This window comes from Stegodyphus dumicola, chromosome 2, assembly GCF_044657685.1.
Source record: "Stegodyphus dumicola isolate Sdum_Otavi_A_Nest chromosome 2, ASM4465768v1".
NCBI classification, from domain to species: Eukaryota; Metazoa; Arthropoda; class Arachnida; order Araneae; family Eresidae; genus Stegodyphus; species Stegodyphus dumicola.
The window spans coordinates 251,949,047-251,962,966 of record NC_140769.1 but is presented as its reverse complement, the minus strand read 5'-3'; the positions used below and the strand labels follow the sequence as shown (position 1 = coordinate 251,962,966).

Here is a 13,920-nt window from a genome sequence, read left to right as displayed (position 1 = left end):
CTCGGTGATTTAATGATTTATTTTTTTAGTATATTTGTAAGATTATGTAATGTAGCACATAAAGTTGTTAAATATTAAAAATAATATATCTTTATAAATTATTTAACTGATTTTTCTCTTCAAATAGCAATTAAAAAAATTAGGAATTTTTTAAAAATGATAACACTGGTAAAAGTGTACAAAGAAACTGTATTTGATAATTTTTTGGAACATCTGTAATAATTTTAAATTAGCTCTAAAAATATTTTAAGAGTACTAATAATATTTTATTTAAAGGAAACTCTATATCGGCCATTATGGATGGCACAGCTCATCTAACACTTCTAACAAGAGGTGAAAACTACACTATCACCATGCCTTATGCTCACTGCAAAGGTATTCTGATGGGTACGTTAACTTTGGAATTAGGTGGCAAAGTTGACATCTGTTGTGAAAAAACTGGTTATCATACTGAATTAGAGTTTAAATTAAAGGTAGGGGGAATTGATTAGTCTTTATTATTATTATTACAAATATTGCATAATAATAATAAATTTTAATAAATAATTGTAATTATTAATAATAGTTCTAGAATTGAAATTTATATTAAATTTTGAATGCTGGCATTTTTCACATATTTAAGCAAATCAGTACTAAAAGTCTATTTATATTATAATAATGTACTGTATACACTCGTGTAATGTCCATGTTTATGTAATGCCCGCACCCCAACTTATCAGATAAAATTTATGGGGGAAAAAATGACCCACACAATGTCCGCACCCCAAAAACTAAAGATTTGTTCACTTTTAAAATATATTTTTTTTTTAACATCACTTTTTCCCCTTTAATCAATAACATTAGCCAATAAACATCTTTAAAAAAAAAAAAAAATATGCATTTGTTTTGTCTTTGGCTGGTGCCAGGATGGAAAGCAGAGACTTTCCTTGCATTTTGGTGCAGCTGTTATTCAGTCATAACATCGGTGCCAACAATCCTCTCTGCAGATGCAGGCAGTCCTAACACGTTTTCACCACACTGGCTTCCAGGAAATACTGTTTTGTAATGAAATTTCTTTCCCTTCCTTCCTCTTTGGAGCATTCACATATTTCAAGCTTTCTGTTTTCATTCATAGTATCATTTGGAATCTGTGGTAGTTACCTAGCAGTGTGCTTGAAATGGGACTATACAGCGGCTTTTAAACTGAAAGTCGTCGAATTTGCGCAGGAAAATGGAAAAAGAGTAGCAGCAAGAGTATATAAGGTGGATGAAAAGTGTGTGTGCGATTGGAGCAAACAGCGTGATCATCTGGTGGCAACAAACAAAACAAGACTTAAGGAGCCACATTTACTTGAATGTTCAGACAAAAGTAAAAGCTGCCTACATTTGCTGGAAATGTATTTCATATATTCGAACACAGAAGTTTCGGTGAATTTTTTTTCTTTTTTTAATCCTGGAAAAATAAAAAGGCCTAATTGAAAATTTATGCAGATTAAAACAATTATATAAATAAATCATTAAATTTATATTCAGTTTTATCCAATATATTAATTAAATCATCATGACAAAATACATTATCAGTGAATATGTTTTATTCCAGGTAACTTAATTGGCAACTAATTCATTACAACAGTTTGTATTTATATATTTGAATCTAAGACATAAATATTTTACTGAATTTGTTGCTAACAATCATTTTATTTTATTTTTTATTATTATTATTTTTAATTGAACTAAAATGTAGAAACTGAGAAGTAGTATGGCTGATGCCAGCCTAAAAGCCACAAACTTGTAAGAAAAGAGACAGATGATTATAAATTGGTAAACAAATTGAATTGGCAGTTTTACACTAAAATGAAAAAAACTCCAATAAAAATCCAAACATGGTGCATTGTGCTACAACTCATATTGTTTTTTGGTTAGTTCTTCCTTAACTATGTGATGAACAATATCTGTTTAAAATGCCATGTGATGGTGATCTTCTTCATACAAACATCTTCTTAGTCTAGTAAACATAATATTGCAGAAAATTTTCACTATGCTTAATGTACATATTATTCAACTTTAACGCTATAAATCCCATACAGAAAAATCACTAATTATGCTAGAACTGCTGCCAAGAAAAACATATATAGCTATGGCCAAAAAATTGGAAAACTTTTTATTTATTATTATTAATTTATTCAAATTAAAATGTAACATTTTAACTCTCTTTATTTATGGCTAATTTGTATTATTTGCATCTTGGTCATATATTTGATTTGTTTCATAAGTGTTTGTTATTGATTATTGAGGTGTTTTTGCATCGATGTTTCTCACTAAACTATTCCAAAAATACATTGGCCAAAAAACAGGCTTTTGAAGGCTTTTCCAAAGATCTGGCTTTATTTATTACAAATATTTAGTTGCAGAATGTTTTACTTTATTCTTTTAAGGGATTGTGCATGTTTGGGATGGGATATATTAATTAAATCATCATGACAAAATACATTATCAGTAAATATGTTTTAGTCCAGGTAACTTAATTGGCAACTAATTCATTACAACAGTTTGTATTTATATATTTGAATCTAAGACACTGAATTTTACTGAATTTGTTGCTAACAATCATTTTATTTTATTTATTATTATTATTTTTTTTAATTGAACTAAAATGTAGAAACTGAGAACTAGTATGGCTGATGCCAGCCTAAAAGCCACAAACTTGTAAGAAAAGAGACAGATGATTGTAAATTGGTAAACAAATTGAAATTGTTTTTTGACATTTTTCAACATAGAATAAAATGCATCTTTTGCAGTTTTCCTGCATTCCTTCAAATTTGATGATCTTTTTTTTTCCCTGTTTGTGCCTCTGTTCTTTAGTGTCTGAGAGTGCAGAATATGAATGTTCTTTTGTTCAAATCAGCTCTCTGGCAGCTTTACTGAAAGCTTTGGGTCATTATCGTGTTGATAGCGAGCGCCATTTGAGTTAGTTGGTTCTTTTCTGCCATGGTGATATTGTATTATTTGTATTATCCATGACATGCACCTCATTGGTCATGGTATTGTCTATACAAAACATACTGGGCCCAAGCCATACCATATAAAACAAGCCATGGTATTGTCTATACAAAACATACTGGGGCCAAGCCATGCCATATAAAACAAGCATACAACATAAAACTGCCACCTCTACTCTGGCATTGAGGTTAGTAAACTATATTTCCCATCCGTAAACAAATTTGTTTTATTGCCCCAGAGTACTTTTCTCCATTGTTTGTGACTTTTTAGGTCATTTCTGATATAGTATAATTTGACAAAACATACGTGCCTTCTACTGTGTATTTTCTTCATAAAAGGAGGCTTGCTTTTATGTCAAGAATACATCCTTTTATTCACTAGTGTGTGTTGAACTGTTGTGTCACATCCATTAAGATTATGTTCGCCTTGAAGCTCTTTGGCGAACAAAAATTGTTTCTCTCTTTTTCAATTTCAGAAAAGCATTCTTTTCACTCTTGAAGTTTTAGATGGCTAATTAATATTCAGGTAAATTTGGTCATTTATTGCTGTAAAAATCCTTCTTTGGGAACAGGGCCCACCAGCGGCCAAGCGGTAAAACACTGGTAGTTAGGTCCGGGGTTCGAATCCCGTGAACAAGCTGGCTGCAATGACCGTTTTCGTGGTTTTCCCCATGTGTAACATGTATATGAGCGAGTTCTCTTAGAAAGTCCTCCACGAAGGCATCCCTCTCCTTAGGCAGACAGCCCTAGTGTGCTTTGCTGTGTTCTCAATACACACCTTTGGGAACAAACAGTGTTGCAGATTTTCTGATTTATCCATTGCTGAGCATTCTTAAAATAATTTGTAACTTCATGCTGTTGCAAAGTTTTCCTGTACCCATCTTTTCTCCATATATATTTTTCTTAAGAAAAGCAATCATTTAGTGAAAAATTTCAGAGTTGAATAGAAAAAAAATCATCTTTATAAATCATTATTATTCTTTTATATGGTAAGTTTCTTATTAAAGTGTTTCTATTTTTTTGTCCAGTGTTTTTTTTAATTAGTTCAAAGAAAAAATTAGGACCCAAAAACATGCCAATAATCTCCGATGAAATTTACAGAATTAACATATTATATCAGAGGATTCCAACTAATACACATGAGTAATAAATTTTAAAAAGTCAAGATAGCATTATTAAAATTACCTAAATGTTTATTTAGTGCAACCATTTTTCTATAATTCTGTCCTGAATATGACAATACATCGTAAGAATTTGTTGATTTATTAGTGCATAGGTTAGATTATTGCAAAATTGTATCAATTGCATTTACTTTGCTAATATAAAGGATTCATAATATTCTTTCATCATGGCATGACATATACAGAACTTTTATGTTATGTAATATCTGTGTAATTACTGATTTTCAGCTGATTCACATTCTATTGACACAAAGTTATTATGTTATTCATTACACTATAATAGTACTTCAACCAGCAGCCGAGCAATAAAGTTACTGAACACTAGTGGTTTGACTTGAAATTGATTCCGGGTGAGTGGGCTCACTGCAAGGGTATGTTTATGGTTTTCCCCGTGTGTAATGTGGATATGAGCCAGTTTCCTTTAGAAAGTCCTCCAGAAAGACATCCCTCCTTAGACAGATAGAATTTGTGTGCTTTACCATAAACAAATAAAACAAGCCATGTATTTTTCTCTTATCACAAGAGTAATGCATGTAATACCCACAGCACGTTTATTGACTGTTTATGTATTATGCATAAGACTTCTGAGCAATGATGATAGTTAAAATTTGACAAATACCCATTATAATAAATAAAAATGATCAATAATTATATGTAGATGTATACTGCAATCTCAAAAATTGAAGGATCAGTTATATTTTGATCAGTTTGCTAAACCAGTCATATTTGTATTTTATGATAGATACTGTGTGATTTTTCCAGATCGTCATTTTGTGAAATAGTGTTCTGATTCTGCACTTCATTAAATATTGCAGTTCTTCCAGCTAAGCAGTTTACTTGTGAACCTATGTGTTCTTACAATTTATTGAAAGACAGTTATATCATATATTTTTTCATATGGCTTTTTAGGTGTCTTTTGAACTATACAAATACTTTTTTCATTATAAAATTTAATTTTCATTTAATAAAAACAAATCTTGAGTTTGAAAAAAAAAAAACTGTTAGTACCATAATGCTGTGTTGCTTGCTGATCAAGTGGTTAATTATTTTGGGAAAAATTATCCATGATTTAAGTCAGAAAGAGCACTTGTATATGAAGTGACAGTAAAAAGCACTGAGTATTTGATGGGTATTTGTGAAAATTGAACCAGTTTACTTTCCACTTATGATATTGAATACACTAAATTAAAAATTTTGATAATTATATATATATATAATCTTGCATCTCATTTTATTGATTAACTTGCCAATAATTGTTGCCGTGCTGAAACTGTGTGTAAGTCTAACTGCCTTCACTTAATCATGTGTTCCGTTTTTCTATTTGTTTTGAGTTCTCCACAGGTTTGCTAGCTTTTTAATGCACTTTCTTCTCTTGACACAACCTTCTTCTCCTCCAGTGTCTTAATTGTGCATTTTTGGAACATCGCAGTGCGCAATGAACTGGAAGTTGATCTGTCAGCACTATCCTTATCTTCAAGGCAGATGTTTTTATTTTATTCGCCTTATAATTTCTTACTAAATGTAGTATTTCATCTCAATGTACTCCATCTTTGATATGATTTAAATCAAATTCCTTGTTATTATAAATATCACTAATACAAATCAAATAGTTTTCTGGTTGCAATTTTCTAATTTCGACTATGTGTAATGTATGCTTTACGCATGCGCGCGTTGAAAGAAATGTTTAATAAAGTAAACAAATAAATATTAAGCCTCTTTTTTTTTTTTTTTTTTTTTTTTTTTTGTAAATTTTGATACTTTTTAGATCATAATTGCTCTTTATTTCATAAATTACAGTTTCATATTTTTAATTTTATAATTCCTGCATGCCATCTTACCAGATTTAAACTGATGATCTATAATCCGAAAAAATCGTTAATCCGGAATCGCCGAAGTCCCGACGAGGATTAAAGACTTTTGACTGTATAGTGTTATTAATCTTGAAATGGTATGCCATGTGCAAAATTGTGAAACAAGCATCACTACAGTTTTGGCCACTTTTAACTAGATTTGTACCTCATCAAATTCAGGTGGCGGTGATTGCCTTGAAAAGATACAAATATTTTCACCAATGATAAATGAAATTGGTAAATTGGTAGTTTTATTCTTCCCTGTGTTATCTGAAATTAATTTAGTAGAATCTGTTTTCCGCATTTGTATTTGTTTTGGATTTAATAAAATAATCATTCTTTTGATAAAACTTTACACAACATTAGAAATGTTGCCATCTTGTTAGATTCAGTGCAAATGTTTATATCTGGCACTAAGTGGTGCCCCATTAACAGGAAAAGTACCTAATTTTTTTATGCATCATTTATACTTTTTAATATTAAATTTTTTCTCTCATATTGAATCTTATATTTTCAATCATATATTTTGCTTTTAACTGAAGCTTTCTTCTTTCTACTTAATTTTGTGTAAGTGGTATGGAGGATTTTGGAATATTTGCATGTACATATCCCAAAATATTTCAGTATGTTTTGTGTTTCTGTAATTGCCATATTTAACATACTTTTTATTACATTTCTTTTGCAGCCATTCCTTGGTGGCTCTGAATTATCTAATCTAGTCACTGGAAAAATAAAATTGGGCAAGGAAACATTAGCAACACTTGAAGGTCACTGGGATGGAGAAATATTTTTCAGAGACAGAAGAACAGGGGTAAGAAATTTTTCTCTTTAATTAGCTTTAAAAAAATTGTGTGTGTGTGTGTGTGTTTACATTTTGATTAATTTTTTTAATCTGTATATATGTATGCACATATATACATGATGTAACAGAATTATTGGATTAATGGTCACAACTTTAAGGGGGATAGAGGGTCATAGTTTTCATAATACAGTGACTGATGGGATGGGAAATATGAGCATGGAAACACAGTAAGTATGAAGAACATAATGAAGGGATTCCCAACATGGTTTTGGTATTGACCTTTCTGGGGATCAATAGCCAAATATGTACAGGCAGTTGGTAGATAATGATTTTCTTGTCGGGAAAATGTAAAATTTAATAAAATAACTAATTTATTTTAGCATTATATGGAAAAGTATATAGTATTTAGCATTATACAGAAAAGTATATAGTATTTAGCATTATACAGAAAAGTATATAGTACTTAGCATTATGTAGAAAACCAAGAATCATCTTCCTCACATAAAAGTAAAATGAGTAAGTACAGTAATTTTAAAATTAAGATTTGAATTATTCAGTGTGTAAAGCTAATTTTGATTCTGTTTAACAGGATATAAATTATTTAACTTATATATTAAGGTTATTCTGATTCTATTTATTAAAGAAATGTGTTTGGGGGGAGTGCATTCATAGTATGTAAATCATTTGCTTCCATAATAGTGATAAATCGTTTTTCCTGCTAGTCTTTGATAATTTAATTTCAAATCATGTATGCTAGATGAAATTTTATTTAAGTATAACATTCATTGTAAGCGAAAATATAGAGACTAAAAGGTTGTGGGTGTAAGCATAATCCTTTTATGTATAAGATATTGTGCTGTACCACAGTTATTTTCACCATCTTAGTATAAATATATCAGTTTCACATATTTGAAATCATTTAAGCAACTTCGATTGATTTCAGTTAAATTTATAGCTAATTTCCCTTTTACATTTGGTCAAACATTCTGGATCAGCCCTCCTGTTTTGAATGTTTAATTGTTGTACTTTGCCACTATTTCCAAGGCATATTTCAATTTACCTATTTTTAAAATAGCATATATTATTTATGAATTATTTTATATATGTTAATAAATCAATAGTTATTGAATATTTTGGGGTAAGTTAATTTTCTGTATATTTTGCTTTTGTGACATTTATTGCATTGTATGTACATCAGCATTTTTAGAGCCTTATCAAAATGCTAGAATTTTGTTTAAAAAAATAAAATAAATGCATATTGTATTATATCATTCACATAACAAATACATTCATTACTTTACTGGTAATGTAGTGTATTTTGTATGTTTTTATTTAAGTCTGCGGCCCACCAGCAGCCGAGTGGTAAAGTTGCTGAACACTGGTAGTTCGGTCCGAGGTTCGAATCCTGCGGACGGGATGGCTGCATGGGCGTTTTCACGGTTTTCCCCATGTGTAACGTGTATACGAGCCAGTTTCCTTTAGAAAATCCTCCACGAAGGCATCCCTTCCCTTAGGCAGATAGCCCTTGAGGCTTTGCCATAATTACACACACATTTCAGTCTGGATTTTGACATTTATCTTGGGGAAATGTATAATGCAAAATCAGTTATAGTTACAAAGATTATATTTCAAAATCAATGCAGTGCACAGCAAAATGAAATATAATCAAGCCCAGCTTTAGTGAACCGGTTTATATTAAATCTTTTAGATAAAATAAACGACCCTATTGGTTTTGTCCAGTTTCTAAGCATTTAACTCTTTCACATTGGTAGGGGCCAAAACCTGTTCCTCTCAAACATCTGAAATGCCCATAAATGCGTTTTTAATCCAAAGGGGCTTTGTTCCTGGAGGACTATTGTTTTAGTTTTGCAATTTTGTGTTAAATCACTATAAATGGCGAATCACTTTTCAATCTGTTGCCACCAAATGTTAGAGTCCTGCGTTATATTTGAAGAAAAATATAATGAAAAATCTGCATAAATGTATGTATATTTCTTGCATTGTGATAAAACAACGGTACATAGAGCCATCGAATTTTGAATGACGTAATCCTCCTACGAATGCGGGCATGTGAAAGGCCAAATTTGGAATTTGTTTTATTATTATCGATTTCATATTTTGTAAAACTTTAAAGAATTTTTAATTAACAAACTCAACGTTTTAAAAGCGAGTGATAGCAACACTCTACAGGAGGGTACACGTTTTTATCTCCAGCACACGAAACTGTGTATCAGAAATTCTAAAAATATGCTCATTTTAAAATTATTTTGAGACATTGCTATTGAACTGAATTTTATGGTTTAAGTGCAAAGAACATAATATTTAATAAATAGGGGTAACACAAAAAACGTTAAAAAAACACCCCTTTGGATGTCTGAAACCTTTCAGATTTTTTTAAAATTGATTTCCTTCTCTCATGCCAAGTAGAAGGCTGTATTGTTAACAATAACCTACTTAAGTGAAGCGATTACTTCTGTCTTGGAATCCCTGTGTGCTTTCACCAACTGTTGTGTGCAGTTTTTCTCATAGGACAGGAGTAGTTGTGAGTAGTAGTAGTAGGTAGTTGCAGATTGTAGTAAATGTTGACGCTAAATAAAGGAGAGGGAGCCATTTTTAGTTTCTTCAAAAGAATAACTGGCATGCCATTTAACAACTGCGGAAACTGTTGCCATGCACTAATGTGATGGGGGAAAAGCATCGTGTAGAAAGTGGGTGCAAACATTTTGGCTGATGTCTAAATGCACAGGCATTCTGGGTGTCTTCACTGTGAAAGAATTAATGTAAGTTTAAATGACTATAGTAATCCTTGAAATGTATGAGAAACAGATATTAAATACTTATATATATGAAAATCTTTGACCAAAGAATTTTTTGTATGTTCCACTGTATTATTTTCCAGAATGTTTGGAGCTTTGACTGAAAAATTACTAACTCTTAAAATCATCCACATTCAGATTATTTGGGTAATGAAAATCACCTGTACATTATTCTTCTCTTATCCCCTCCCCTAACACGCACAGACATTTCTCTGTGTTCTTTTAAATCAAGGGTATTCGGGCTATGTGTTATATCCGATTATCTTACCAATTTAGATAATAATATGTTATCATGAAATTTTATAATCATAAATGTATGTTTGGAGATATGTATTTTGAGGGAAGAGTCTGAACTATGTCTTATATACCAAGTAATTTTTCATATAAAATTATGTATGTAATGATGAAACACAAAAAAGAATGAAAAACGTAGTTTATTCATTGCACATAATAATAATTGTCAATCTGATATAATGGAGTAAACTTTCAGGCCATTAAAGTACATTATACCATTATTGCATGTATGTAAACTATCATAATTTATTTTATTTATTTGTGTGTCATAGGAGGAACATTTATTTTGGAATCCAGATCCAGAAATAAGATCGAAGAGGTTGAAAAGGTTTACAGTGCCCATAGAATACCAAGATGAATATGAATCTGAAAGGTAATGAGTAATTATAAATGATTATGCATTTTGCAAAAGTTCATTCTTAAATACCAGGCTGCTATATGTATGAATCGCCAAACTCTTCATGCTATTGATCACTAGAAACATTTTTATATCATAAAGAAATATTTATAACTTAATGGTTAAAGACTTCTTTTTGAAATTTTTCCAATAAGAATTTTCATTATTTTGAAGTAGTTGTAGAGTCATTAGGTTATTTTGAAGCTAAAAATGTGCTCACCCGGACTCGAACCTCGACCTCTTTGGATATGAGCCGAGCGTGCTACTGCTAAAATTCATTTTAATTGGATTTTGAAAATATAGTAAATTATATAATTTCTTAAATGCATGTATCAGTCACATAATCTCGAAACAATGGCATATGTACTCTACTTTTTGCCATGTGAAGGCCACATTCAAAGTGAATTACTGTCATTAAACATTTTAAGATTAGAGCAGAATAGAAAAAAGCCATTTATATTACTTTTTCGAGTATTAAATTGCTTGAGCTGAATCTTTTCTGCTCTGCGAGCAGCAAGGCTTTTGAATCGGCTCATAAAATATTTATTGACTAGACTTGTATAATTACAAAGCTTGTTCTTAGTTCATAGACATAATATCTGTATATCAAGCAATTCAGCATTTCTTTTTTCTAATTTTAGTCTGTCTGGTGGTAAATATTTCAACATAATTAGACATACTAATTCAGAAGTCAAACAACAAAAATCAGCATTATATTTTCAAGATTTTCACAAGACTAGTTTCGATGGTTTTACTGAATAATCTTCCTCAGCTGCAAAAGCGCAAATGAATGAGATAACATTTAATGATTAGATAAGATAAGATAAGATAAGAAAGCCTGGGCAGGAGGTAAGCTACTGGTGCCATCTGTTGATGAAACCAGAACTAAAACCTAATTTCTTTAAAGGCTGAAGGCAAAGAATCTCTTTCATTTGTTATCTCATTCATTTGCGCTTTTGCAGCTGCGGATGATGGTTTGGTAAAACCATTGAAACTAGTCCTGTGAAAATTTTGAAAATATAGCGCTGATTTTTGTTGTTTGACTTCTGAATTAGTATTTGTTCACCGTGTTATTGTATCTTAATTATAATTAGACATATTTTGTAGTAGGCATATTTATGGTTTGTGGTATTATATAAATGAGAACAGCAGTAGATTATATTTTAATTTCAGGCTGAAAACACTAACATCATGCAACATTTTGAACAGATAATCTCTCCATAATATCAGTGTTGTGAGAGTACAACATTAGAAGGCTGAAACATCATTATAGCATATTATGCAATACAGTTAATTTTATGAAGTTATGATTCATCTTTACTTTTGTTTAAATTTCTATCACTACCAATAGCACCACCAGTTTGTCACTGCCAATAGCAAGTGCAAAGTGTACATCCATATACATCTTAGCAGATTTTGCCTTTTTATGTCAGATTTGTGTTTAGAGGCTGTTCGCACATTTTTTAGACAATTTTGCTATGCTTTTAAAAAAATCACCAGCTTGGGAAAAAAAATTTTTTAACTCCCAACTATATTTTTAAAAGTGTAAATCATCATACGTTTTCGGGCAAAAATGGAAAAATGTTGTCACAATAGATGAATCTTGGGTATATTTAAATGACTGCAATAAAAAGAGATCCATTTATTATCATCGAAGAAAAGCAAAAAAATCTTAGACCTTGGTTCAAAGGATCTAAAGAAAGTTTTTTCAAAGGGATTTACGCTTGTTGGTGGTTTTTTGTATATACGCAAATAAAAATTAAAGAGAATGAAGAAAACTGTTAAGGTCCACCCCATATATTGTCAGGAACATATTTTATACCCAATTTTCGAATATGAAATATTTTCTCTTTACCCGCAATGCCTTTAATCGGTAGAACTGCATCAACACAAAGCAAGCAGCCATATATCAAAATCTACTCTTAATTTCCTGTAAAAAAATGGAAGAAGAAACATGTATCAAAGCCATAACCTTCACTCATATCCCTACTAAATCTCTGAGGTTTCATCCATGGATTTTTGCACTTTTGGACTTTTAAAAAACGAATTATCCAAACATCGATCTACAGCCCTCCTTGGACTCTGGAAAAGCTGTTCAAAAGGAATAGGATCAATGGCGTGGCAAGGGGGGTGTATGATGTCCCGGGTGGCGCTCGCAGAGACTCGCCATATTGTTTCCAAACAAGATTTTTCGAAAAATTTGTTTTTTTATTTTGATCGATTTCTAGAAAATATATTTAAAATTAATAATTATTGTAATATAATTATTTTCTTGATTTTTCTGATAAAGTGCATAATAAAATGTTTGCAGTACATCAACAAAATATCTGCTCATACAAAACATTCTTTCTGACCACTTTATTTTTCTAAAATAGAGGTATATTTTTATTTTTTTTAATGAAATGCATGTATAGCTCCTGCTTTTTATTTTGAAATGCTAACACAACTTTGTCCAGAATATCACAAGCATATCCATTTTCCCCAAACCGATTCCATAGTCTGGAAATGACATTTGGGAAATTCCTTATGCTTCCGCTACAATGGATTGCATTTGACTCTGCTGTAAACGACTGATGGCCTTCCTGGCTACCGATTCAACTAAGTCATCTTGCTGAGACATCGCATATTCACTGCTACAAAGCTGTAAATGAATATCAATTGTTTTTAATCTCCTACTACAAAAAGAATGCTGCAGGTTGCTCCTTACTCCTCGTCTAAAACGCTTAGTTTTCGACGTCACAGACTAAATTTGCATATTCCCAACTTTGTAAATGTTATAATTTTCTTTTTATAATCTCTCTTATTTTAGTCAAAAAGGTTATCGATTATATGGTTATTTCATTCCAAACTCCCAATATTCCCTAATTGTTTTGAACAGTGAATGTGACTACAAGATGTTACTCCGTAGTAGAAAAGAAATTGAATCTCCGACTCAGATACATTTCCGAATTCAATGCTAGGTAGTGACTGTTCTTAATATATTTTAGAGTATTTTATGACAGATTCAGCATTTTATTATTATTCACATTATTTTCTTATTACAAATATATTTTATACATCATATTACTGTGGTTTTTTTGAAGAGGGAAGGTGCCAAAAAGGTATTTTGCCCCGGGCGCCAGTTATGCTCACTACTCCACTGAATGGGATAAAATATCTTTTTCGATGCTAAAAAAAGACTTTAATGTCTTTGAAATTATGGTGTAGAAAGATAGTGAAGAATAAACATTATCGAATGGAACATTTAAAAGACAAAAGTTTTAGGTAAAATACTTGTGTAAACCCAATGAAAATCATCTGAAAAGTATGCAAACAGCATCTGTATTTTGCCATATTTCAAGAATCAACTTTATGCTAAAATTACAATATTTCGTATAACTGACAAACATGTATTTCATAATCTAAAAAGGGAGATGCTTTTTAATATACTTTTACATTTCAATAATTATTTGTTTTCTAAATAAATGAGGGGAGTTTTTTTAAATTATTATTATTATTATTATTATTGTACCTTTATACCATTTTCTGTATCCTGTAAGTGAAACAGTTCTTCAAAGTAAAAAAAAAAAAAAATCGTAAGTTATGCCCTAAAACGTGTCACC

At 30.8% G+C, this 13,920-nt stretch overlaps 1 protein-coding gene across 12 annotated transcripts in view; it reads left to right on the top strand.

The window, feature by feature from the left end:
- The window catches only part of Orp8 (Oxysterol-binding protein-related protein 8), a 298,051-nt gene that overhangs the window by 261,713 nt on the left and 22,418 nt on the right, over nucleotides 1-13,920 (top strand). For all 12 annotated transcript variants that reach the window (XM_085812018.1, XM_085812020.1, XM_085812025.1 and 9 more), the window contains 3 exons: nucleotides 277-473; nucleotides 6,695-6,820; nucleotides 10,194-10,294. In XM_085812018.1, the coding sequence (XP_085668144.1) occupies nucleotides 277-473; nucleotides 6,695-6,820; nucleotides 10,194-10,294 (424 nt within the window). The remainder of the gene's footprint in view (nucleotides 1-276; nucleotides 474-6,694; nucleotides 6,821-10,193; nucleotides 10,295-13,920) is intronic.